Source organism: Fringilla coelebs, assembly GCF_963513975.1.
Source record: "Fringilla coelebs genome assembly, chromosome: 6".
NCBI classification, from domain to species: Eukaryota; Metazoa; Chordata; class Aves; order Passeriformes; family Fringillidae; genus Fringilla; species Fringilla coelebs.
This window is the reverse complement of record NC_140034.1, coordinates 43,311,234-43,336,156: the sequence shown is the minus strand read 5'-3', so window position 1 is coordinate 43,336,156 and position 24,923 is coordinate 43,311,234. Positions and strand designations below refer to the sequence as shown.

Here is a 24,923-nt window from a genome sequence, read left to right as displayed (position 1 = left end):
TAAAACTAGAGTAATTCAGCTATGAATTAGGTCAAATATTTCTAGAACTACTGACTAAGATAAAAAATTAAAATGGGCAATATAATGTTCTTAATGGACAGATGGTAACAGCACTGACTACCTGGGACCATTACCCTACCAGCAGTTCCATTAAACTTACTGGGGAGTAAGTTATAGCATAAAGTTCAGCACACAGTTTACCAGTGTCTGGCTGTGTGCTTGCACAGTGCCCTCTACGATGGGGTCCCTGTCTGGTATTACAAAAATACACCTAAGAGAGAGAAAAAATTCATGTGCTTTGAAATTTAAAAAAAACATTGAGATAACTGAAATAAGAAGATCTCTTCAAGCTCCAATAACCCACGTTGCTTCAACCATTGTGTGATTTCATTTCCTCCCAGTGAATACTAATCAGCAGTGTAAATCTATTCAAAGAGTCTCCGAAGAAAGGACTTTTTCGCTGATGTTGATAACTTCATGGCTTTCTTTTTGCGCAGTGGTTTCATGGGTGGCTTTTTCAGGCACATCACCTTTTGGGGAGTTTGTAGCCCTTTATTAAGGTCAATGTGATTGTTGCAGAAATACTTGACATTTGCTTCTGAGAGACGTAGAAGCATGGTCTCTGAGAGGTCCATACACTGTGCGTGGACCCAGTGGCCAGCCCCACTGGAGCACAGGATCATTGCAGGCTTGTTGAGCTCTGTCGAATAGAAAGGGACCCAGGTGTTGATGTCAATATTGCAACCGGCACAGCAGGTGATCCAGTAGCCTGTTTCTGATTCATCTTCTTCATCATCTTCATTGTAAGTATCAGCATCATCAGCATCAAAGCTATTGGCTTCAGCACTAAAATAAAACTCCTCCGAATCTTCAAATGGAGTGGAGTCTCCAGGGTCTTCACTTGATGTCTGACTGCAAGTTTGTGTTATCAGTTCTTCTTCCTTGTCCTCTTCTGCTCCTTTGCATCTCAAAATGTAGAAGTAGTTTGCATCTGGGATTATTTGTTTGTTGGCCCCTGGAATGCCTAGCAAAACAGACCCTTTACCCATATCACAGCCAAACCACATTCTGCAGTGTTTAATGTCTGGCGTCCACTCTGGACCCACACTTTCAACAATCTCTATCTTACTATCTTCCAGAAGTACGGTGTTACACGCCAGCCGTTTCTGGTTGTCTGAGAGGTAGCCACCGACGAGGACAAATTCATTGTCACTGATCTGGGTCACTATAGCACTTGACACTGATACCCCCCCTGGCAGGATGGTGCAGGTCACAGCCGGGCTGCCCAGGGGCAGATCAATTTTTAGCTTGTACAAGTTGGGGGACCTGGTGTTATTTTGAAGTGAGTGGCCTCCCAAGATGTAGATTGTATCCTCCCTGGCAATTGAAACATGGAAAGAAAGTCCATCTTGAAGCTCTGGAAGCATGTATGATGTACAGCATCCAAACTCAAAATCAATGAGAAACACAGATGGCAAACAGTCGACTACACTGTTCCATGTTTCAGTGGTTCTCTGTGCAAGAGGAGTGTATGACCTCCCTCCAAAGAGAACACTCATGCTTTTTCCCTGGCTGTGAACTACGTTAATTGTATGCCCGTATCTAGCTTCAGGCACATCTCCACCCAGGTCTTTCTCAATGCATTGGAGCGTCATTTTCTTGCTTGTTTTGCTTACCAAGCTTATAAAGTAAATCTTATCAGAAAGGTCATTGTTAGGTGTTTTACCACCATGGATGATATACTGGTACTCATCAGCCCTTGCATCACTTCTGAGTGTGCAAAGAGCAGGGTAGCGGAGAGGGGGAAGGTAACATGAGTCTTTGGAGAAGAACACAGGTTTCATTTTGAGCTCATTCTGCTTTATATCGAGAAGGAAAACACCAGTGGGGCAGGATCTCTTTGGCCACCCTTTCTGACCAAAAAAGAAAACATGCCCATCAAAATTCAGGAGCGAGAAGCCCGGCTGAAGCAACGATGAGTTACTGACAGTGGATACCATCTGCAGCGACATTCTGTCTGTTGACTGGGCCATACCGCGGCTGAGAAAATAAAGAAAAACAAAACAAAAAGATCAATTGGATCCTATCACAATTACTGTAATTAGGTCCTATCACAATTATTTAACACAACTTGAATAAATCCTATGGAAGTTGCGCTGCCGTTCATCCTCTGAAACTCACAAAGGCACGCTTTTCTGCGTCTCAAGACGTGAACTGAGCACGAGGTGTGCACCATTTAGGCGGTATTTTGGGGATTTTGTGCACACCGCTGGCTGCCGGCACACGGAGCCCGCACACGCCGCGGCCGCGGGCTGCGCTGGGGCGGCTTCCCGGGGCGGGCGGGGTCGCTCCCACGGGAACGCGGGCCCGCGGGCTGCTGGGGCCGGTAGTTCTCGCTGGGTGCCGGCCCGGCCCGGCCCGGCCCGGCCGCCCCTTCCTTGTCCCGGCCGTGGGGAATCGTGAGCGGCGGGCTCAGAGAGCCGGCGGCGGTGAGTGTGGCCGCGGGGCCGGGGCCGGTCTGCTGGCGGCGGGGCTCGGCCCCGGCGCGCCCGGGGCGGAGGGAGCGGCGCCGGAGATGCCGCAAGCCGGGATTTCCTGCCCGTTTGTCGCCCCGAGACGGCCGGGGATGCCGGGCTGGAGCCCCCGGGCTGCCGCAGGCCAGGGGCCCCGAGTGCGGGAGCCTCGTCCGGCGGGGGTCGGGCTCGCCCGGAGCGGTAGAGGGCTCCCGGCCGGGAGCCTGCCCCAGGGCCCCGCAGCCAGCGGGCCGGAGGACCGGCGTGCACGGAAACTTGAGATTGCACGTCTTGTTTACAAGGAAAACGTCAGGATTTGTTGATTGCATTTAGGAGGGGGAGGTGCCCTCTGTCTTTGCAGCCGTGCAGGGCTGGCTGAGGCGGCAGGGCCCGAGGTGAATCTCAGCCTGTGCTCGGCCTTGCCAGTCCCGCGGCCGCCGGGCTTCGGGGATCGAATCCTCTCTTATCTGTGCGCTTAACTCATGCTTTCATGAGTAGGTTTCAAGGGGCGTTTTTTACTCTCATAAACCTGTTTGCTTGAAGAATGAAAGGAGTTTATGTAATCAGCCTGGGTATTGACTGTGAAAGAGTTTTGGAGAGCACAGACTCCAGGGAGGGAAATAACTGGCTGATTCATTGGCAGTGTCCTTTGGTGACAGCAGACTGATCCTCTTTAGTAAATGTCCAAGTTCTCTGTTCCAGTCTTTGCCAAATCCCCAGAATTTAAAGGTGTGAACGAAATATTAGAAAAAAACCTAATAAATCCTGTATTTAAAAATACAATTCCTCTTTTTCTTTGAAAGCTTTAGGATTCATATTTTCCTTGCTGCTTTTCATTTTGGTGTGACAACAAAAACAAGACACATAGGGTTTCTTTTTTAAGGAAGGATTGTATCTTCTAGTTACGTGATGTCAGAACCTGGGGGGATCTGAACAACGATGTGTAGAGGAAGAGTTGCTGTAAAACTGTGGGAACTGATGATACTGCCATGCCATCAATTGCCATGTTGTACCATACTGGTGCACTGCCTGCCTGCAAACTGGTATGGGAGCTGCTGAGCTAAAATAGGGATCTACCATGGAATATTTTTCAAAGGTGAGATGTTTTCAGGCCAGAGCACACAGACAGGGTAGGCATAGCCATTACTGGGTCTGTTTGAAAAACAATCCATGGAATGGCTGTCTTGCCTCGTGGAATCATTCAAAGATCAGGGTTGAGTTCTGTTCACTAGATAGCCTAAAGGTGCTGCCATGAAAGTGTTAGTTTTGCCTACATTTAGATTTCTTTTTAGAAGTACTACACGATGGGTGAAGTTCGGTTATAAGTTAATTAAATTAGTGAACCCTTTCCTGAGCATGTCGGTATACACAGCAGGTTGTGTCCTTATTATGCATGAAGAAAGACTTATGAATTTATTTACCTCCAGGTGATATGCTAAACAGGAATCTGCTGCTTGTTTCTTACCAGCATTCAAAAATGGCATCATCAGAGGAGCTTGCACTAAGTTAGGTTTACTTGAATAGATGTCATTTGTCTCTTCTTTCATATTGTCTGGTTACTTAGCTTCTTTGGTTTTATAGGATCTTTAGAAAAGTAAAATGTCTTCCATACTGAAGATGCCATAAGAAAATTTCTGTTCTAGATAAGAAAATTAGAGTTCTTTATCTTCTACCTCTCCTGTTCTACATTTGACTGCTGGTTTATATTTGAAGTCTAACGAGATTATTAAAAGTGGCAAACAATTTAATTGACATATTGGTATGCATCTTACATTTTCACATGTACTTCAAGAATCTCCAAGTAGGGCAATTATTAGTGTCCACAATGTCACAAACTATTTCCTAGATATTGAGCAGTACTCACTTCTGAAGAGTTCACTATCTGAAGAGTCTGCAGATACAGAGTGGAGAAAAGATCAGTGAAAATTATTTGATTGATAGACATAGAGAACATACTGGTTAAGAACACTTAAACACACTTCCTTGTCATCTCATAATATTTCTTGAACTTTACATAAGCAAACAGTTCAGTATGTAATGGGGGGAATGTTTATCTGAGATTTTTGGACAGAAATAGGTCCTTAGGCACTAGCTGGAATTGCTTTGGCTTTCCATCTATTTTCCTGCTAATTACAGTGGGTCAGGACAGTGTGGTTGCTCTTTGGCTATGCTGACCTCCAACTCTAACCTTCCAATACCACTGGTTCCTTTGGGCCATGGCTTATCTAACCCTGAACAGCTTTGAGGAACCCAAAAGATCTAACCTTATAAACAAAAAGTTTAAAGTGCTTTTTTTGTGGCTTTATGCTCAAAACTGGAGTTGGGTTAGCAATACAGCTAGTGCAGAGGGAAACAGACAAATGCCTTTGTTGTGGTGCAACACATGATACCGACGAAGAGACACTACAAGGAGTAAAGACAAATAAGAGAAGGGGGGAGTTACATAAACAATTGCCAGTTATAATGACTTGAGTAATGCTTCATCATATTTGGTGTTTTTATAGAAGGTTAAGCTGTAAGGATTATACAAATAAAAGAGAATCTCAGATTACTTTTATAAGCCCCCTCTTTGGGAAGTAGTAGAGACCTGAGCTAGACACTAAGCTAACAGAAAGAAAAAAACTAATATTCTCCCTGTGTTTATTTTAAAATCAAACAGTATTTTTAGCAGGTTTTTAGGGTTGTTTATATGGCAAGATGAGATTATAAGGAATTCAGTTTTTGATGGATGCATTGGGAGATACACGTATAGAAGGATCAGATGAAGACAGAAGGTGTTTTTTTAAAAACACTAGCTAATGTAATTTGAAATGGACTTACAATGGAAATAGATGGACATATTTACAATTTTGGGTGATGTACCATTTCAGAACCCCTATTAGGTGCTCACAGAGAATTACAGGATGAACATCTTTTAGAGGCAAGGGGTAGCATGAGTGACCTAAACAGCAACTGACATTTCATATACCTTTGGATAGTCTTCTTTGTCTTCTGGCTTCTCCTATGGAAGCAAGTCTGCCACTGTTCTGTGTCCTAGATCCTAGTAAATCTAAGGTTTATGAAATGTCACTAGATGACAGTGTTTAGGCACTGAGTCACTCACAGACTGTGTTTATTAGTTATTGTCCTCTTTGACCCTATGCAGAAATGGTTTGTTCACCTATGTGCTTTGCCTGTTACCTGTTAGGCCACAAAAACATTCTAATCAGGAGAACAATGACTAATCAGTGCTGCTGTTTAGTATGACATCTCATATTTTTCAGCATTGAAAGTATTATTTATAGTAATTTCACAGTAATTTGAATGCTGCAAAATAATGAATGACTAATGAGTTGATCTTATGAACTGTAGCAAACACAAAGAACCTTTTTTCATTTATACAAAAATAAGATATTTGATCTGTACTGATTGGACACTGAGAGAATGAAATGCAGGATATCATGGAGTCTTAGCTGGTAAACACCCATTGCTGACCATTAATTAGTTTGCAGTTATTTTGGTGCGAACACAGATACCTAGTATAGAAATAAATTGATTTTGCAGTATTATATTTTTTTATTTTTTGACAGATATGTTTTTTCATTTTCAAAATGGAAAAGCGTACCCCTGAAAAGCAAGTGCTGTTTCCAAATTGTCCACAATCAAAATCATATCCAGACACCCACAGAAGTTTGAAGTCCTCCATAAAGAAGCTTAAGGAAGGAAATTGTTTGTATAGTATTTCTCAAAACATTTTCTAAGTGTATCAACCAAGTTTGCTTTGTAATTTAGACGTACCTGGCTGATAGCAGTTTTGTGCGTCCTCCGTAATCTTTCTGTGTAATTGGGATTCAAATGTGAGCAGTGTGAGGAATCTTCTGTGACAGCCCAGGGGGCTCCTGGCATGGAGAGACAGCCTGATGGAGGGGATTCTATCTGCTTAATTTGCAGATGTGCTCCTGAGAACTCGATCTACTGTGGCTAACTGGCTGTGACTTGTTTGTTTCCTTCCCTCTCTTCTCTTCAGATGGCACAACAAGAAACCCACCAGCCTCCAGAAGCTTTAACTCTTTGCTGTGGAAGCCCAGAGTGACAGCAGGTGCCTCTTAGGTTGTAAATATCTGCAGCATATGCTTCTTTAGGGTTGAGTTTTTTATGCCGTTACACCTACCAACCTTGTGATTGTCTTCAGAATTTTTCAGTGCTACTTTAAAATGCAATTTAAAATAAATTTTGAGTTAAAAAATAATTTCAATAGGTAGTAAAAGAAAACAGCTCTTGCTGATTGGCATACTACTTTCCCCAGGAGTGCTCTGCTGCAAGTGGGCAATGACATTGAAACAGAGCAAAGGAAATGACAAATGCATGCAGTTCACTGAGTGAAGGCTGACTAAAAAGTCCAACTCAAGTCCAACTGAAGTAATTAGAAATGTCCTTTTTTTCTCCTTTGGTGGCCTTCTGATCAGACCTTGAAAGACTAATAAAACTTTGCACCCTTCTGTGGCATTTTTCATCTGTTTCACAGTGCTTTTCTCCAACACCAAATAAATAATGAGATGCTGGGAAGTCCACTGGGAACATATCCTTTCAACAGCTAGCAGTGCTGGGGCACAGAGGATAAGCCACTTGCATAACACAGCACAACAAATAAACAGAAAAACCTGGAAAACAATTTACTCTTCATAGCTCCCTGCTTTTGTTTTCCTGGCCCTACTTCACCCACTCCTGAGTTACAACATCTGCTGCACAGTATTTTAGAAATATCTCAACTCCCATTTGAAACTGCTGTGAGAATAGAAATAGAAGGAACTTGAAATGGAATTTGATTAGTACAGCAAAGCAAACACACCAAATGTTTGCGAAAATTGTCTTGAGACACTGAATAACTGTAATGCAGATAGGATGTGGTGATGTTTCTCATCTGAAATATGAGTGCTAAGGCACTGTGCCCTGTAGCATCCATATGGGCCTTTTCTTCTGAAACAAAGATAAAAGGAAACTGTAGTGCAGAGTTGAATGCTGAAGAACTTCCCCCAAAGTTAAGGGCTTTCAGATCACGTTTATTTGTATTTTCAGTAGGGCCTAGATAATACTCAAAAGTTTTTTATCTTAGTGTTTGATGTATTTTTATCCTTGTTTGGGTCTGTGGTCAACGATCTACCAGCAAAAAAAAAAAAAAAAACAACCAAAAAACCAAAACCAAACAAAAATTTAAGTGGAAAATCTCATCCCCAGTTGTGTCACTATAACATTTTACATTCATTTTAGACTTTTTCTAGCAGTTGACATGCCTTATCTTTAGAAATTCTTTTTCCAATTAATGTAGTTGGGAAGATGGAGAAATTAAATTTTTTTCTGACAACAGCATGTCACCTGTTTGGATGAGGACATGGTCTGTCCAAGCTGGTCTCTAACTGTCAATGACAAAGTACTTTGGAGAAGCTGCAGCAAATAGCTTCAGAATAATGTATCTACAGGGTAGGGAAATTATGCTGAAAACTGTCCTGGTCATAGCAGGAAGATCTTGGATTTCTATCCTGAATTTAGCTGGCAGAGAACCCATGTGAAAAGGAATAAATAGGCTTTCTTTCACAATTTCTATTTTAATAACATGGACAGAGCTAGTATGTTTTCAGCAGATTGCTCACTGTTACAGAAATGTTTTATTTTACTTGGTTTTCTTCTTCTACAATTAATTTCTTAAAATAATATATTGTTTGCATCTTCTTCATCCCAAATCATTCCAAATTGCATTGATATATTTCCAGGCTTTTCAGCATATTTTCTGCCAGTAAAACACAGTCATCTCTGAGCTGAAATGTAGCTGGCTTCCTGTGGGTTGCAGTAATGCACTCCAGCTCAGCAGGGGAAGGGAAGGCTGCCTTACTCATTTGTGTAGGGTTTGCCAGCCAGAATGCAAATGTGTTGGATACATAGCCAGGACCCACAGGCTGAAACCTGTAAAAAAGGGCACAGGGAGTCCAGCATCCTACAGTCTTCAATTTTCTGTCTCATCTAAAACTGACAGTAAACAGTATTTAACTTGTGAGGGAGAGGGCTTTATTTGGAGGGCTTATCTGAAATATCTGATTGAATCCAGCTGTGCTTTAACTGTCAGATCCTGGACAATCACATTCCAGGGGGCAGTGGCTGCTGCAGTTTGGATGAAATGTTACCCTTGCCATGGGCCTCCAGGTTGTCTTTAAAGGGAGCAGTATTCTTGAAGCCGTTGGAAATTCGTAAAAAAAAATTCTGCCCAGGTATGGGACTGGCATAATAGCACTGAAATCCAAGAGGATCAATATGCTTGCTTGCAATTAAAGCCCATGGATAAATCCTTTAAAAGCTCATATGAGCTGGGCATGAGAGGCACATGTTTTTGTCCATCTAGAGGTCAGCTCTCAGGCTCAGTAATGCACTCAGGCAAGCAGATGCAGCTCCCATCGCCACAAATTGCTGATGCATTATGTGTGTGCCCTTAAGGCCTCCTGCTGAAGGCAATGGCAAACATCCAGTTGATTTTAACAGGATTAGCTGTGTAGATCACATTGAATTGAGAGATGTTGGAAGGATCATCATCTGAAAGTTTTTGTCCTTTGTAACTTTTAGTTTTTTCCTCCAGCTGGGTTGACCTGCACCTGCTTGTGGCCAGAACTTGGTGCCTCTGTGTTTGCTCCTGGAGCTCTGCCTCCCCACAGGTGGTGGTAGCAGGGAGGAGGGAGAAAAGTAGGGCAGGACAGTAGAGCAGGGAGGGCTTTCTTCTGCAAGTGTAGATTTGCAGATGTCTAGACAAGAAGGAGGCAGTTTTCTGCCTGCAGGAAAATAGGTAACTGCTTGACTCAAAATGTTTTATGTCTTTCTTGAGCAGGAATTCCCAGAATCACACCTTTCACCTGGCCTACTTTTAAAGCACCATCCTGGGACGTTTGTTAAGGCAGCAACCATGGTGCATAGCTAACAACAAGCATTTGTTAAGGACAGGCTTGAGTTCCAGCTTTGCCTGCCTCTGCACCATGGGGGCTGATGATCTGCACTGCAGGCACCAGCTCAGCATGGTGGGTGTAGGAGTGCCCTGCTGACATCTGCTTTTGCAGCATGGAGGAGGCACAGCTTTCTGGGCCATTTGTGAGGGTGTTTCTGATGAGACTGTGCTTTCAGGGTTGCATAAGCAACTATGACAAGCTGCCAAAGGGGCCATCCTGCATCCTTCCCTTGCTCACACTGCCCAGTCCCACTGTCCCCTTGTATATGCAATCATGATTGTACAGCTGGAAGGCAGATTGGAAAATACATCTTTAAAACAGAATAATAAATGCATTTGCTCTGTTTTTTACTCTCAGGTTTTGTATTGGTGGTTTATTTTGTCTGCCCAAGAGATGGGTAGACCAGGAGGTGAAGAGGAGGTGGCCTTTTTGGGAGCAGCCAGAACCTAGATAGACTTAAATTGATTCTGAGTGCACTTGTCTGCTAAAATCTCATTCTTTTTGCAATGCTGCTATCTCATTCTTCATTGCTGCAACAATTTTGTTAAAGGTGTAGTGACTGCGATAGCTCTGTAGGGAAAAATGATGGGGCATTGTCCAGTGGTCACAGGGTATAAGATTTAAAAATAGTCTATTTATGTTCAATCTGATTTTTGCAGACATAATTATAAAATCTTGATAACAGGTGGATATTTTTCCTGAACCTATGGGTGAACTATTAAAAAGCCCCATACATTAATCAGCATTTTTTTTTAAATCGAGAATGATTTCTAGGCGAGCAAATCCATAGTGTGAAAATCTGACTTGAACCTATGCCAGAAGTGCTAGTGAATTTGTTTTTTTTCCCCTGAAAAATTAAATTACATAAAATTTTATTGTGTTTGTAGAGACAATTAGCTTTACTGCTCTTTCCTTAAAAAAATTCAAAATCTTGATTTTTCTTTCATTGCCTCTATTGTATTTTAAACAAACATAATGCATTTAAAAAGGCAACATAAACCAGGAAGTTTATATTCCACCACATTTTGTGTTGTTTAATAGAATTAATCACTGTATAATGGAAATCATGCTGATATTCACTTGACCTGCCTTTTGATTCAATGCAGAGATTTCTGATTTGTCTTAAACTGCTCAGAAGAAGACTGTGTTTTGAGAAATAAAATTGATTTTGCGCAATCTGCTGATGATCAGCAAGGCTTAATGAGTGATCGCCTGAAGAAACCTCATTAAAGTCATTTGGATGGATGAGCAGGAGTGAAATGCAAAAAGAAGAAAGCATAGTTGCTGCTTGAATGCATCACTTACTGATATTTGACTCTAAAAGTATTTAAAGCCAGCACAAGGAAAGGATCCTTGCTTTACTTTCCTTGACACTTCTAAGTCAGTTTGATTCTTTTGGGGGAAAAAAGAAGATAAGTTTTTTATTTTAGTAGTATCTGTTCTTTACCAGAACAATGCAGTAATTTCATTACTTGAAGTGTCATTGTATCAACTTCTTAAATTGTGGCAGATTCCAATCCATTACTGTGTATTTTTTCATTTTTTCAGGGTAGTTTAAAGAAGTCATTGCCTTGAGGCTGTGAATTGGGTGTTTGCTGAAGCCTTTTAATTATGTAGAATCTACTGGTTAGCTCCTTAGCAAAGGTGAGAGTCTTCTGGTCAGCCTAGTTTCAGCTGTTCACCTCACAAAACTTTTCTGTGGTTGACACAGTGTGGTGATCATTAAGAGAGACTCTGGAATAAAGTAGGTGGGAAGCAGCAGAAAACAAAGTGGAATGTAAATGAAAAAAATACCAAAGCGTTGATGGGTTGAGATAAATTTTTGAACACCCTCCTTGTACCATCCATCCTAAGCACATGTTCAGTTTCAGGGATAGTAGATATTCCCCCCATACCATCATCTGCATTATTTAGGGCCATGCTACAGCATTGAGCAGTTCTGGAAAATGATTGCAAACAGGGAACAGGTAGTTCTGGCTGCCAGTCTCTCCTCTGTTGTCTGAGAGAGTGGCTGTTTTTCTGACAGAACCTAGGCTTTCATTAGGACCTGGCTGTTTTTTCCTCTCTGTGAGGAGATGATTCTGTAGACCTCAATAACAGCTGTGCAAGGGAATATCTGAAGTGAAGTTTCCCACGTTCTGTAGGAAGTAGAAGCTGCACAGCAGAGTAAGAATTGAAATACATGATTTTTTGTACCACCTGGTCTGGGTGCTGAATCTCAGGCTGATGATCTGATGGCTGTAGAGCATGGCTTTCACAGAGAAAGCTGTCATGCAGATGGTTAAATATATGATTATGTCCCCAAAATGCATATTAATTTTCTAGTTTCCTAGAGCATTTTAGAGTGAATTAATGTAAGCTTGGCTGTCAGCCCTCCACTAACTTGTTTTTAAATAATTTAAATTCCCGGTGACTCGTTTTTTTTAAGTGTTATTGGGAATGGTATTTGTTTTTTCTTCCTTATGGGAATGTTTTTAAGGTTTTTTTGTTAGTGTTTGTAAGAGAGCTGGAGATCCAAGACACCAGACTTCAAAGAAGAACAAAGTTATTAACTTTTTCTTGATTAGATATATATTTTTTTTATTTTACAGTAGCCTTACAAATCACAGCATTATTTCAAGTAATGATTTTAATACCCATAATGAGGAATAGAAGGCACTGATTGCCTCTCAAAGCCCTGTAATAGACATAACTCTGAGAGTCTGGTGAGTTTTATTCTGCTTTATCAGTCCACAGAGAGATTAATAATGGTTGTATTTTTGTAAAACATTAGAAAACTTAAACTTTAGGTCACGTGGGTGTGTGTATATTTTGATATCTTCAGAACATTAGTCTTCCTTGAAAGCAGGCAATGCAACGAAATTAGAGCTTTATGTTAGAAGTCATGCTTTATTTTCTTTCTGGTCTCCAAACAATTATTTTTCAATCTTATTTAACTTTAGTATCAGGTTGGCAGCCTTTCCATAGTATCATTGAAGTTTTGCTGAAGAATTAAGCTTTCATTCCCAAAACCCACTTCTTAGTGTTGTGGTAAATCAGGAGAGGAGACAGAAGAACACATGCAAATCCATCATTTTGTGTATAATGCCTTCCTGCATCTTGATCAGGTTTATGTGTGCAAACTGGTTCTATTAGTGTGGACCTATGTGTATGAAAAATAAGTAATATGGGTGAGTGTTTAGCATCATGCAGCTGTTAAAATGCATTTACACAGGTTTTATGAGTTAGGAGCAAGGTTAAATTTCAGCATGCTTCACTGAGGGCTGTTCAGGACCCGTAGAGTCTGGTTAAGTGATGAAGGTGGCTGCAAAGCTGTTGCTGTGTGATTGGAGAGTGGAGCTCCCTTCCTTCAGCTTTCAGCATTTGTTCCCATCTCAAGAGTGATCCTCATATTCCTGCTTGGCTGTCTGGCTCCAGCATGCTCTCCCTGTCCTGTGTGCTGCCTCAGCATACACACACACACACAGACAGACATGTGTCATTGTGATTTAACATGTGGTCCAAAATCTGAGTTTGTGGCTTTGATGGCACAGTGGGCAGTGTACCTGAAGATGATGAATTCAGTCCAAAATTTGAATGTACAGCTGTGTCCTGGTTGTTAAATACAACATGCTGATGAGGGGTGTCACCGTTTCTGCAAAGAAGGCAGAAACTTTGAATGACTGAACAACTTAAGGGAGTGAACAACACCAAGAGAAGCTGGTTCTTCTGTGGCCCATTTTACCCAAGGTCATAAATTTCAAGCATAAATGATCACAATATTTCCCTTTGTACTTAAAATTTCTATGTCCATGTGAATTTTGGGAGAAACGTTGAGTAAAGTTCCACTGACGAGATAGAACTACGCAAGGAGAGAAGAAAAAGTATACTTTCTACTGCCCGTCTATGTGAACTAGGGACTTTTCTGTTGATTTCTTTTCTGCCTGCAGGTAAATATAGCTCTTTTCTTTCTATTGCAGGAGCAGCATACAAGACCAGATAGACCTATTCGACTCTCAAGGTGTGGATGATCATGGGAGAACAGCTGTTAAAGAACAGCATCCTTGATCAATTTATAAATAGCCATGAGCAGTCATATGAGGAGTTTCTAAATACATTCACATATCTTTTGAAAGGTATGTAATTTCCCAAATCTCCTGTTAGATACCACAGACACAAGGAAAGATAAAAAGACAAGCAGTGGTATTTAGTGTCATCATTCTACTCACCTACTTTGTGACTTTAGGCAAATCCTTGTGATGCTTTTGTTTTTCCACTCAGCAGTGGGAACCCTAAGGACAACTTTCCACAGATTATTTCCCTGGCTGCTGTGTCTCTACAGGTGGTTAGCCATTTCTGCTTGCTTTAGGGAGGTGGGGGGAGCATGCACTTTCTGGAAGAATGGATGTTTCCTAAGTACATCTTGCATTGTTTTGCTTGAGAAGTCTCCATAAAAGAAGAGCCTAAGGAAAGTACTTAATAGTGTGAGATGGCCTGAGATTAGGAGTGTGCAATTTGGGTACTTTTACAGCTTTACTGACACTAGCTGACTGTGCTGTGCCTGTGTGAGTGCCTTCTAAAAAGTGATTGCATTCTGTGATGAAACAGTGACCTGGAGGGATGTGGATATTGTCTAAATTGATTTCAGCAAGGCTTACAACACTATCCTTCACAACATCCTCATAGCAAACTCAGGAATTGTGGGCTGGATTAATGGGCAGTGAGGTGGGTTGAGAACTGGCTGAGTGGCAGATCCCTGAGGCTCATGGTCAGCAGCACAGGCCTGGTCGGAGCCCTGTCACTGCTGGTGTCCCCAGGACTCGGTGCTGGGCCCTGATTTACCTGATTCATCGGTGACTGGGGTGAAGGGCAGAGGCCTTCTCAGCAAGTTCCCTGCAGACACAAAGCCAGGAGCAGTGGCCACAGCCCAGAGCGCTGTGCAGCCCCAGGAGGGCCTGGACAGGCTGGAGAGACGGCTCGAGAGGAACCTTCTGGAATTCAACAGAGGCGGGCGCAGGTCCTGCTCTGGGGAGGAACAACCCCTGGGCTCTTGGACAGCAGCTCTGGAGAGGGACCTGGGGACCTGGTGGAAAACAAGCTGCCCATGGCCAGCAGTGGCCAAGAAGGCCAGAGGGACCCTGGGGTGCATTTGGAACAGCTTTGCCAGCAGGTGGAGGGAAATGATCCTGCCCCTCTGCTCAGCCCTGGTGAGGCACATCTGGAGTGCTGTGTCCAGTTCTGGGCTCCTCAGGATGAGAGAGACAAGGAGCTCCTGGAGCAGGTCCTGCAGAGATTATTAAGGAGCTGGAGCATCTGACTCAGGAGGAGAGGCTGAGGCAGTCTGGCCTGTGCAGCCTCGAGAAGAGATGAATGAGAGGGGCCCTTATCAATGTCTGCAGGGCTGTGACAGGAGGGTGTCAGAGGATGGAGCCAGGCCTTTCCCACTGGCACCAAGCAATAGGACAAGAGGCAATGGGCAGAAACTGATGCACACAAGTTCCACGTGAACATGAGGAAGAACATCTTTACTGTGCAGGTGAACGAGCACTGGAACAGCTGCCCAGAGAGGGTGTGGAGTTTCCTTCAATGGAGAGACTCAGGATGTCTCTGGATACAATCCTGTGCAAGGTGCTCTGGGGTGGCCCTGCTTAAGCAGGGAGGTTACTCCCTGTGGTCACTTCCAACCCTGAGGTTACACTGTGATCACTTCCAACCTGACCCATCCTGTGCCAAGCTAACAGGTAACTTGGATGAAGTTACAGCAGGACATCAGACAGATGATTAGGCTGAAAAGATCTCGTGCTCTGCAGATGAAATAAAAAGTGGAGCTTAGCCTTGATCCGAGCATTGCTGAGTTACAGAATTCTGATTCTGTAGCTCAGTTTCACATTTTTTCACCGTGTTCAGATTTGTGCCATAAAAATAAGTGCAAGCTACATATTACTTACAATTCTCTTTACCACAGCTTTGCACTAGAAGTGATGTCCTTGTACTATTGCAGAAGCACTGTATTTTTCAATTACAGCATGTGGCATGCCCCATTGATTGGTACTCAGAAGTCTGTCCTGTCCTTGTCCTTCAGGCAGAACTAAGTGTCAGTCACAAGCACTGAGCAGAAAACCAGTGGGGGAGCTGAAGCTGCCACAGGAATAATCTCGTGGCAACTTTCTGTCTCTCCTGCCTATAAAATATAGAAGAGAAAGGAGACACTGGGGGATGAGATAAGAGGATTGAAAATCTGGTTCTGGTCTTCTTATGTATGATTGATACACTGGGGATAGCTACTATCATAGAAGCATGCTGCATATCATGAGGCTACTTGCAAAAAGCCTCAGCGTGTATTTCAGTCACTTTCACTGTCACTGTAGGCATTTGCCACTAAAATCATATTAAAGGTAGAGCTTTACCTGAATCAAATGCTTAGAAACGCAGGTTCTTATGATGGTATGAACTGAACAGCTCAACTTGTTTTCCTCCCACTTTCATTTTCCTTTAAAAGTACACAACCTGCTGGTTTGCATAATAAACTAGTGACCTGCAAAACTTTTACTTAAAGCATAAAACATACATTGTCATCTGATAGATTTTTGTCTGTCATAACACTGGAAACAGAAAACACACAAAACTAATTGGATTCCATTGGTTTCACAGGGTAACATATTTACAGAAGGTGATTTTCACTTGTGCATGCATTTATACTAGGTCTGCAGTTGGCATTGCAAGCATATTTTCAGCTGAAGTGTCTATGTTAATCTTGAAAGCATCTCATAAGAATCTGATACCCTAGTGATTTTTAATTTTTTTATTCATATGGTAAATTTTCACACAGTGAAGCTGTAAATATATCTGGAGTTGAAAGACCCAAGCATTCTTCTGGCCTAGCTGATAAGAACCTTTTGTAGCTATAAATAGCCTGGAGTTACCCCCTGTGAACACATTAGGACCTTCTGTTGACAGTGTAGTTTCCTTCTTGTGAATATGGGAGACAGGATTAAAGAATTTTTACATTCCTGACTTCAATTTGGCTTTTTGAGAGTTGCTAATATCCTAATCAAGAAAATCACATTTTTAGAATCTTTTCTTTTTATTTTACCTGAAAATGTGATATTACCTATGACTACTTCTCTTCTTCCTTGCGCTATTTGGAAATATACTCTCTTAGTTCACGTAGAACAAGATCTGGAGTCAAAATAAGTCCTTCTAAATTCTGTGTAATTGGTTTCAGGATGTGTGTTTGGTTTAACTTGTACAGAGATATGTTATAACTTAGCTGGACCATAAAACTGCATCTTTGATACGGAATTTTAATCTTCTGGATTTTAGTATTCCTAAAAATCCCAGTGGTTCTGTCTTTTAAAATGTGTTTGGTGCAGTGAGAAAATGAGAGTTCATAGACTAATTGACAAGTAAATCCTACAGTAAGACTATTTATTCACCTCTACAAATCTGATGGAAAATGGTTAAACATACATGAATATATTTTTAAAACCCTGACCTCAGCACATAAAACATACTGCTCCAAGAGAACATGACCTATATAGCTTAAATAAATAAAATTTTAAAATTATAGGAGGACTTCCTCTGTAAATAGATATTTTTTAAAACCTTTTTTATTGGTTCTGTAATGGATGGGTATTTGAGGGCTAGGTTAAGATTCTAGTTAAGTCCCTTTATTTTTCCTATTTAGAGCATCCAAAGTGTGTTTTTTTTTTCATAGGGATAATATTAACAAGATGAATATATGGGTGAAAGGGCTGGTGAACCCATGGGAATGTAATTTAGTAAATTAGAGCATGAGTCCAGGAAGATGAAATCTTTCATCCTCGCTGTAAAGCTTTGCAGTTAAAGGAGCCTCAGAAGAGCTGAATTTACAAAGGAGTGGATGATACAGATTTCTGCAGATGTGGTCAATTGAACACACAGTGATGTGTTCAAAAATACACACTTTCTACAAAAACTTTGGACAAAATCTCATGGAAATCCATCCAACCCCGCTTTTGAAAAAAAGTGCCACAGAGGACAAAAGCCTCTTTTAAATCTTAGGGAGAGTGCTTGAAATCTATGCAGAAGTGTGATGCTCAAAATCAGAAGGCAGCATCTGCTCATATTTTAAAACTCAGAGGAAGAATGGGAAATTCACTGGTGCATAAAATATCTCATTTGACCTTGTACAGACAAATACAGAAAAAACCCCAAATGGTCCAAGCTTCAAAATTTTAATCTAGATTTTAAATTACTCCTCTCACACTTCTAAAAATATGGGATTAGGGATCATTTAGCTGGAGAGGAAAATGCTGCCATGGACAAAATTCTTACCCATATCCAAGTTAGGATTTGCATTTTTTCCATGTTTCTGGGCATTTGACCACGAGGATTAAATGAATTCCATTCCTGCTGTTAATTTTGCTGTATTTCATACGCCTCCCACTGCCTGGCAGTATGTTGAAGTCCAGGGACCTTGATTGGACCCATCTAAGCAAGCCACAGCTTGGATTGAAACTTCTTAGCCTTGGTGCTGTTGTTTTGATGCTTCTGTGCTGAACAAACTGTCAAGTGGAGGAAGTTTGGAAGGGACTGATCACTTTTGTGCTTACAGGTGGTATTCCAGGGCCATATTCTGTGTTGTGCTCAGATTAACTTAATTCCCCAGTGAAAGCTGGGCAAGGTATTCAGTTCACAGTCCATTTGACTGTAGCTGTCTGCTTCCTTTTTACATTAACCACATTTAGGAAAAACAACAAGTTTAAACTTCCCATATAAGTGTCAGTGAGAGCACTTTACAAATGTCAGTCTTCACAGCAGAAAGCATAGCAGAGAACTATATGAGAAGTGACAGTGAATGCACTTTTACTTTAAAAATGGACCAGTAGGACAATGCTAACCCCAAGAGAAATTTCAACCTATGAGTAGATTTGCCAATAAAAGCAACTAGACAGTTCAGTAAAACGAATTAAATTAATCTGTCATCCCCAGGGAACTTAAACAGGGCATGAAATAGGGAAACAGCGTCAATTCAGAGCTTTTTATTGATGTGTTGTGCTGGATCATTTGATAGAATTGGCTGGGAGACAAAATTTGCAGTTTTCTATTGATCATAAATTCAGTAGCTATCTCTGTGTAGCCTTTATTCAATACAGTATAAAATCAAATACCATACAGAGCCCCTAAATGTAGAAAAAATACCAGACATAGAAATGCAAACTTAATAGATTATTTTTGAAATAATAATAACTGATCTGTTTTATGGATATTTGTTGTCCTGGTATTTGCTCTGCAAGATACTTCATCTCAATTGTATAAACAGAAAAAAATAGGCCAAAAGAAGGGAAATGACTTGTGCATTTGCACAGTAGCTCAGTGTCAGCCCCAGATAAGTACAGAGGCACTCAGCCTCCTGGAAACTTGAACAGCGCTTGAATAGTAGTGCTTCCCTAATAGCAATTCTTTTTTTCTGTGATGCCTTTGTTACTAAACAATTTCTGAAGAGTATTTCAGATTTTAAAAAAAAGTATTTTCATTCTCTTGCATAACTGAGATTTTTTAGAACATAGAAAGGGAAATATTTAGTAATTTGCTGTTGATACTTTGGTAGAGGTTCTGTCTTATAGTGGCATATTGGCAGTGATTGAATTCTGATAATATGAAAAGCAGTAACACAGAGTGAATTCTGCTGTACCTCATCACCTTGTCTAGAAAGGCATCAAAGTGCACTAAATGCAGCTGTTGGCTTAGATTCATGTATTGCAGTGAGCTGAGGAATCCCATGTGGAAACGACACAGAGCAAATAATGTCAGAGATCAGAGCTGTGTATCAGTGACTCAACAGGACAATCAGAAGTCAAGTGACCTCACTTCCAATTTAGTGCTGAATTCTTTGTAGAGTTAGGTACTTTTCAGTATAAAATTCAATAGAAATGCCTAATTTCAAGCAAGTAGATATTTGCCTTAAAAAAATAAGTCAGGCCTTTTAGGGATGCCTTAATATTTATTGTGATTATAATGTCCAAATTCCAGTATTTTCAAAACTCTTGGGCCTTCTGACATTTATTTTGTTCCCACCTGTTGTCGTCTTTTTTTATATTATTTGTTAGGAAAGGAATACTTCATGTGAAGATGTCAGATGCTATGTACAATTTGCTTGTTTCTTACAGCACTTACTTATTTGCCTCTGAATTCTTCTAGGATGCAAGCACAGGAAAAGTCCTCAAGATTGATCCTGCCCTGATTTATCACGTGTTCTTTTAAAATGCTCCCGACATACGTCTTTAATGTAGTTTCCTTGTGCTGAGGAGATCTTTAAACAAACTTGTGGTTTCTTTGACTGTAAAAAAAAACCAAACAACCAAGTATTTAAGAAATAAACTCCAAAGGTTCAAAGTATGGCTTAGTATAACCCAAACTCAGAAAGAAGTCTAGAGTTCTTGTATATCTGTTGAAAGAAAGAGGATTTTGCTTGTACAAGCTGCTGAAATGGTGTAGTGCAGGTTTGCCTTGTTATTTAACTGACTGCATTAGTATTCAAATGGAGAAGGTATCCAGCAATAATACTGCTGAGCTGTGAAAGAATCATATGAATTTTTAAATGATCAGATGGGGTAAATGAGGAATAAGCAGGACATACTGCCCTTTTTCTAACACTGAGACTATCAAAAGCACAACAGAGACATAGATATTGGTTCAAATAAACACTACATAAAACCAGAACACATATGTTCCATTAAGTACAAAGGAAGAGATACTGATACAACAAAAAAAAAGCTAAATTTTTGGAAATTAGGAGCTCAGTTGGTTTTAGAGAAGTATTGCTGTACATTAAGCTAGAGCAGGTATGTGAGAGCAGCTGAAATATACTTGATAGTAGCAGTCATTCATCTTTCCCCTGAAGGAACACATAAAAAAGCCCTTTCTTGACTTACTTTTAAACATACTAAAATAAGTATCCAAAAATGGCAGTCAAAAGTAACTATCAGGACTTAAGAATTTACCCTTTTAGGTTAGTTAGTCCCACTGAAATTACTTGTCCACAAAATAGGTATTTATCCTGGCTGAGGAAGTAATACAGGAATTTCCTTAAGAAATGGGTAAATTTCAATTAAAAAATCAAGCCCATATTACTGATTATAATAGAACCTGACCTTTTCTGAAAGGGGAAGAAAAAAAGGCTAGACAATACTTTGTGCTGATTGTTTGTCATTTAATCAGGATAAGATCAAAGATGTTAAATGAAAAGGCTGCACCAGCTGAATTTTTGTGTTCCAAATATTAATTTGCACACTGAGGTAAATGTTTTAGGTAAGTTCTTTGCTGTAAAGGAGTTATGCTTGCTCAGTACTACTGTGAGATCACTGCCATTGAAATTAGTGCTGATTTTTATGGAGTGAGATTGGAATGGACCTTACATGAATTCAGATAGTAATGGGACAGACACTGCAGGTGCTGAGTGTGGGGAGATAGGGTACAATATCTGTAAAACATCCACTGCCTTTTTGGGTGGCATCAGGAGGCTAAGCCCTTAGACTCTTCAAGCATGACTTAAACTACTCTTAAACTATAAGACAAAGTTTAGGTGACTGAATTATACCTGAATTGCTCTTAATTTTAGGCTCAAGTACTGAAATCCTCCAGGTACATACTATATGGGATAATTCTTGTGTTGAAAGGTTGGTCAAACTGCATTGATATACAGCAATTTATACATAAATACATGGAAACAGAAAGATATCTGGTTAACATAAATCAGAATGGCTTTTTTAGGCTAAGTAACTTTAAAACACTGTGTTCTATTCCCTGCAGGACAATATACAAGCATAGGGAGGCTGCAAATTTTGGTAGGGTTACTGTGTCATAGCGTTACTGCAGAAAATGTGGGAGCTGCTTTGGTTGAGTTAAAAAAAATTAAGAAAAGGTTCTAAAAATTATCTTCTCAGCAAACTGGATTTTTAGGCTTGAAATTTCTTGTTTTCCTCTTACAGCTTGTAATTTGGGGTAAACAAATGCAGTGCTGTACAATGGTTTACATAGTTACAAATAGCTAAATATAGGTAGTTATATAGTGTGTTACCACCTTATAGTGTGAACATGTCAAAGTGGTATTTTATGGAAACATTTCAGTGGCAGCCTTTTTTTCTTGTTTTAAAATGTTTGCTGATGGTGTGTTTGAAGAATGGAGAAAGTGAATGAACATGACATTTGTATTTGTTATCTCAACTCAAGACAGTTATTGTAGTACTGTGAGTAGAATTGTTTTTTTTGGTTTTTTTGTTCCAGAGTCCTATAGAAAGTCAGTGTAATATTTGAATTCCAGGCTTTCCATCAGAGCATGACTTGCAAGAGATTTAAGGAATTCATAGGCCTTCTGCTGGCCCTCAGTCTGGGATTTGAGGACAAAAAAGTAAATTGGAACTAAAATAGTAGCTTTGCTGTATGAGTTTTTTGTTGTTGTTGTTGCTGTTGTTTTATAGCTAAAGGGGCCTGTTTCTAAATCTCAGAAAGTTTTTGTTTTTGAAATTAATTAATCCAATTGAAAAAAGTAGGAAGTACCTGTTTGAATTGTTTTGTCCAGTGCATTCTGTAATATGTTATTGATTGCCCTGTCTGGTCTGGCTTTGAAGTGCTTCAGACCATGAGAATTTTATCATTCTTCTGGGGCTACTATGTCATCTGAGAGATTGCACTGACAGTAAGTTTTTCCTGATAATACAGGTAGCTCTCTTCTCTGGTTTTGTGATAAGTGACTCCATTATTCTTTGAAATATGTGGGTAATCACTAGACATTCTCAAAAAATTCCCATCCAAATTGGAAGACAAAGAGAATTTTAGGCAATATAGAGGATAGATAGCAGGAGAGAAAAAACTTTATCAAGTTGGATATCCTTTTTGATTGAAACATGTTTCTGAAGTCTGCACCATGCTCATAGTGACACACAATTATGATGGATACTGCTCTTGAGAGACTCAGATGTACTTTTCTAGAGATCTAAGTTGGCTTGTTATTTCATTTTTAAGATACTGACAGTGAAATGACTAAAAAGTGAGACAGAATCTGTCTGCAGAATAAATATGTGAATCTTTATATCATTTCAACTTTCTTCCTCTGCTACATTTTGTTGTGTTTGTATCCCTCATTTTTGATTTTTATCACATATTGTGAAGGCCAGTGTTCTACAACAGGATCTTGGCAGGTTGAGAGCTGTGACTGTGAATAATGAGTCAATTATCACTTAGTCAGGGGAAAGGCAGAGTGATCCTCTTGCAGGCTTGAATGCCATCCTTCCTTCTTCCCCTTCTCTTCAAAAAGTAAGAACAGAAATGGTTGAAATTCAGAACACTATCAAAGAAATACACACCTGTGATGCTTGTCTTCAGATTGTAGTTTCTTTAACTTCAAAACAACTTTTGTGTGGTATTTTAAATAATATTTTTTAAGTTCATTACAGCTACTGCTTCAAAGGGGCCAGTTATGTGGTGCATGCGTTGGGAGGCTGTAGGTGTCAGGAGTAGCTTTGGGCAGCTGAAGTTGGCTCTTACTGGTGCTGAGGGACTGTGCTCAAGGCTGACAACATAATGTTTGAATCACCTGCTCCCCTTTTAACTTACATGGCATGGCCTCATTATGCACACAGTTGCATAGTAGATGCTCTGTCCACAGAATTGCATTTAACAACTGCTTTGGGTTGCTTAAACATTTTTCTCCTGAATTTTTTTTCACAAGCAGTCATGAATCTAGTATCACATTGCAGTGCTGAATGTTTCATCAAATGTATTGTTTAATATTCTCTAACCCAATAACTTTGCAATGGTCTTAACCTGAAAAAGGTTTCTGTCAAAAGTTTATGACTGATCTCTTAGGAAAAGGGATAGTGCTTCTAAACTGTAGTCTGGGGTTGATAAATGGCACATAAATACTCTGAATGCACTTGATTTCTTACTAGCTCATTTAATCTATCTAGCTTTTTGGCTGTGACAATAGCTCAGGTGTCCAGAAAATATAGAACCTAATAGAGCAAGTTTGTCAGCTCATATGTGTGCCTAATTATAACTGCCCAGCTATGTGTCATAGGTCTTTTGATGCTAAAAGTGGTATTATTTTCTCTGGAGAACTCAGAACCTATATTTTTGAGGAGGATCTGATTTATAGCCCAGAAGAATGACCACAGTGGTATGCAAGTAAAGCATGGGCTACTGCAGGAATGTCATGCAGGACTCTGTTTACTCAGAGTCTGTTGGCTCTATGAGTTATGCTTCTGATCATTCCAGTGATGATTTCTTTTGTCTCTCTCTTGGTCTGGTGAGAAAAGTGTATGGCTTCCAGAACCTTTTTGTCATTTCTCATACAGAAATGCTCCTGGTGTGCACAGGGAGGACCCTGGGTTGGTCCTCAGGCCCTGTTGGTACTCTGCTGGTCTGCACATGTTCAGCTGCATAATTTGCCAGTACCCATTTGCCCCAAAATACATTAATATTCTTTTGTGGCTTATCAGTCTTTAAGATAAAACTTGCAAGTTGTTAGGATAAAAGAGGCAGCCCATCCTGTTTTACTGCTAAAGTAAAAAAAGATTGAAGTTTTTCGAGCTAGCCATCTAGTTCTTCCTGTAAATAGGCTGACAGTAAAATTATCTTCAAATAGTGGGTAACCATTTTACCAGTCAAGAATTTAAAAGAGAGTTTCATGTCTAATACTGCTTCATTTCCATGGCTTAAAGAGAGAGTGTGTTGGAAAACGTGATGGCTCATAAGTACTGCTGTATCCAAATACTGTTTTAGGAAAGCAGGGAGAAGCAAGATGTTATAGAGACTGGGGATTTAGGAATTATTCAGAGGATCCATCTGTTATCTGAGCATTGAAACCTGTTTGCTAGATTGCTCTGGTGTGGTGCAGTTTGCTTTCTCTGAACCCTGACTCTTGTTAAGTGTGGACTTGAGGTTATGCCCAGCCTGCCAGCCCTTTCTGCGTGTCACAGTAACTGCAGCACAGAGCTGTCCCAGGGGATTAATAATTCTGTGCTGTATGGCTCAATGTAGCAACCCCAAAGGCATCATTAAAACTCTCCACAAGAGTTACTTCAGTGCTTATAATACATAATTATGTTTTACTAATGCAGTACAGTGTTTCTTATTGTTGCAAAGTAAATGTTTCAAACTAAACCCAAAAAGCTTAATTAAATGAGCATTTATTTTTTATTAAGAACATGTGGTGTGAAGTGCATTTTAATTGATTGACCTATAACTGCTCCTTTTTTGATAATGGGACTTTGAAAATAAAAAGTACTGCATTTTTATTTTGGCTGTGATTACTTCTTTTTTTGCCAGGTTGAAGGAAAAAAAACAACTATTCAGTGTGAGTTTGGAAATCCATTCTTGCATGCACATAGTAGTCAGCTTCTAGATGCAGTAAGGTGTAACGTTACTGTCTTGCTTTTTGGGGTATTTATATTCTTGGTTGATTTTATGAAGTTTTCTGTATCTTGCA

The 24,923-nt window shown here is 40.3% G+C and overlaps 2 protein-coding genes across 5 annotated transcripts in view; one reads left to right on the top strand and one right to left on the bottom strand.

Moving 5' to 3' along the window:
- Positions 1 to 425: 425 nt before the first annotated feature.
- RAG2 (recombination activating 2) lies at positions 426 to 2,104 on the bottom strand (the record flags this gene model as incomplete). Its single annotated transcript, XM_084207755.1, has 1 exon — positions 426 to 2,104. The coding sequence occupies exon 1, from the start codon at positions 2,031 to 2,033 to the stop codon at positions 426 to 428; it is 1,608 nt and encodes a 535-aa protein (XP_084063881.1). The 5' UTR covers positions 2,034 to 2,104.
- A 216-nt stretch (positions 2,105 to 2,320) lies between these two features.
- Positions 2,321 to 24,923, top strand: part of IFTAP (intraflagellar transport associated protein) — a 39,828-nt gene continuing 17,225 nt past the window's right edge. For 3 of the 4 annotated variants that reach the window (XM_084208311.1, XM_084208312.1, XM_084208310.1), the window contains exons 1-2: positions 2,321 to 2,489; positions 13,435 to 13,590. In XM_084208311.1, coding sequence (XP_084064437.1) covers positions 13,482 to 13,590 — 109 coding nt within the window. In that variant the 5' untranslated portion in view covers positions 2,321 to 2,489; positions 13,435 to 13,481. Of the gene's footprint in view, positions 2,490 to 13,434; positions 13,591 to 24,923 lie in introns of those variants that run through there. The other variant, XM_084208313.1, reaches the window with a different exon arrangement.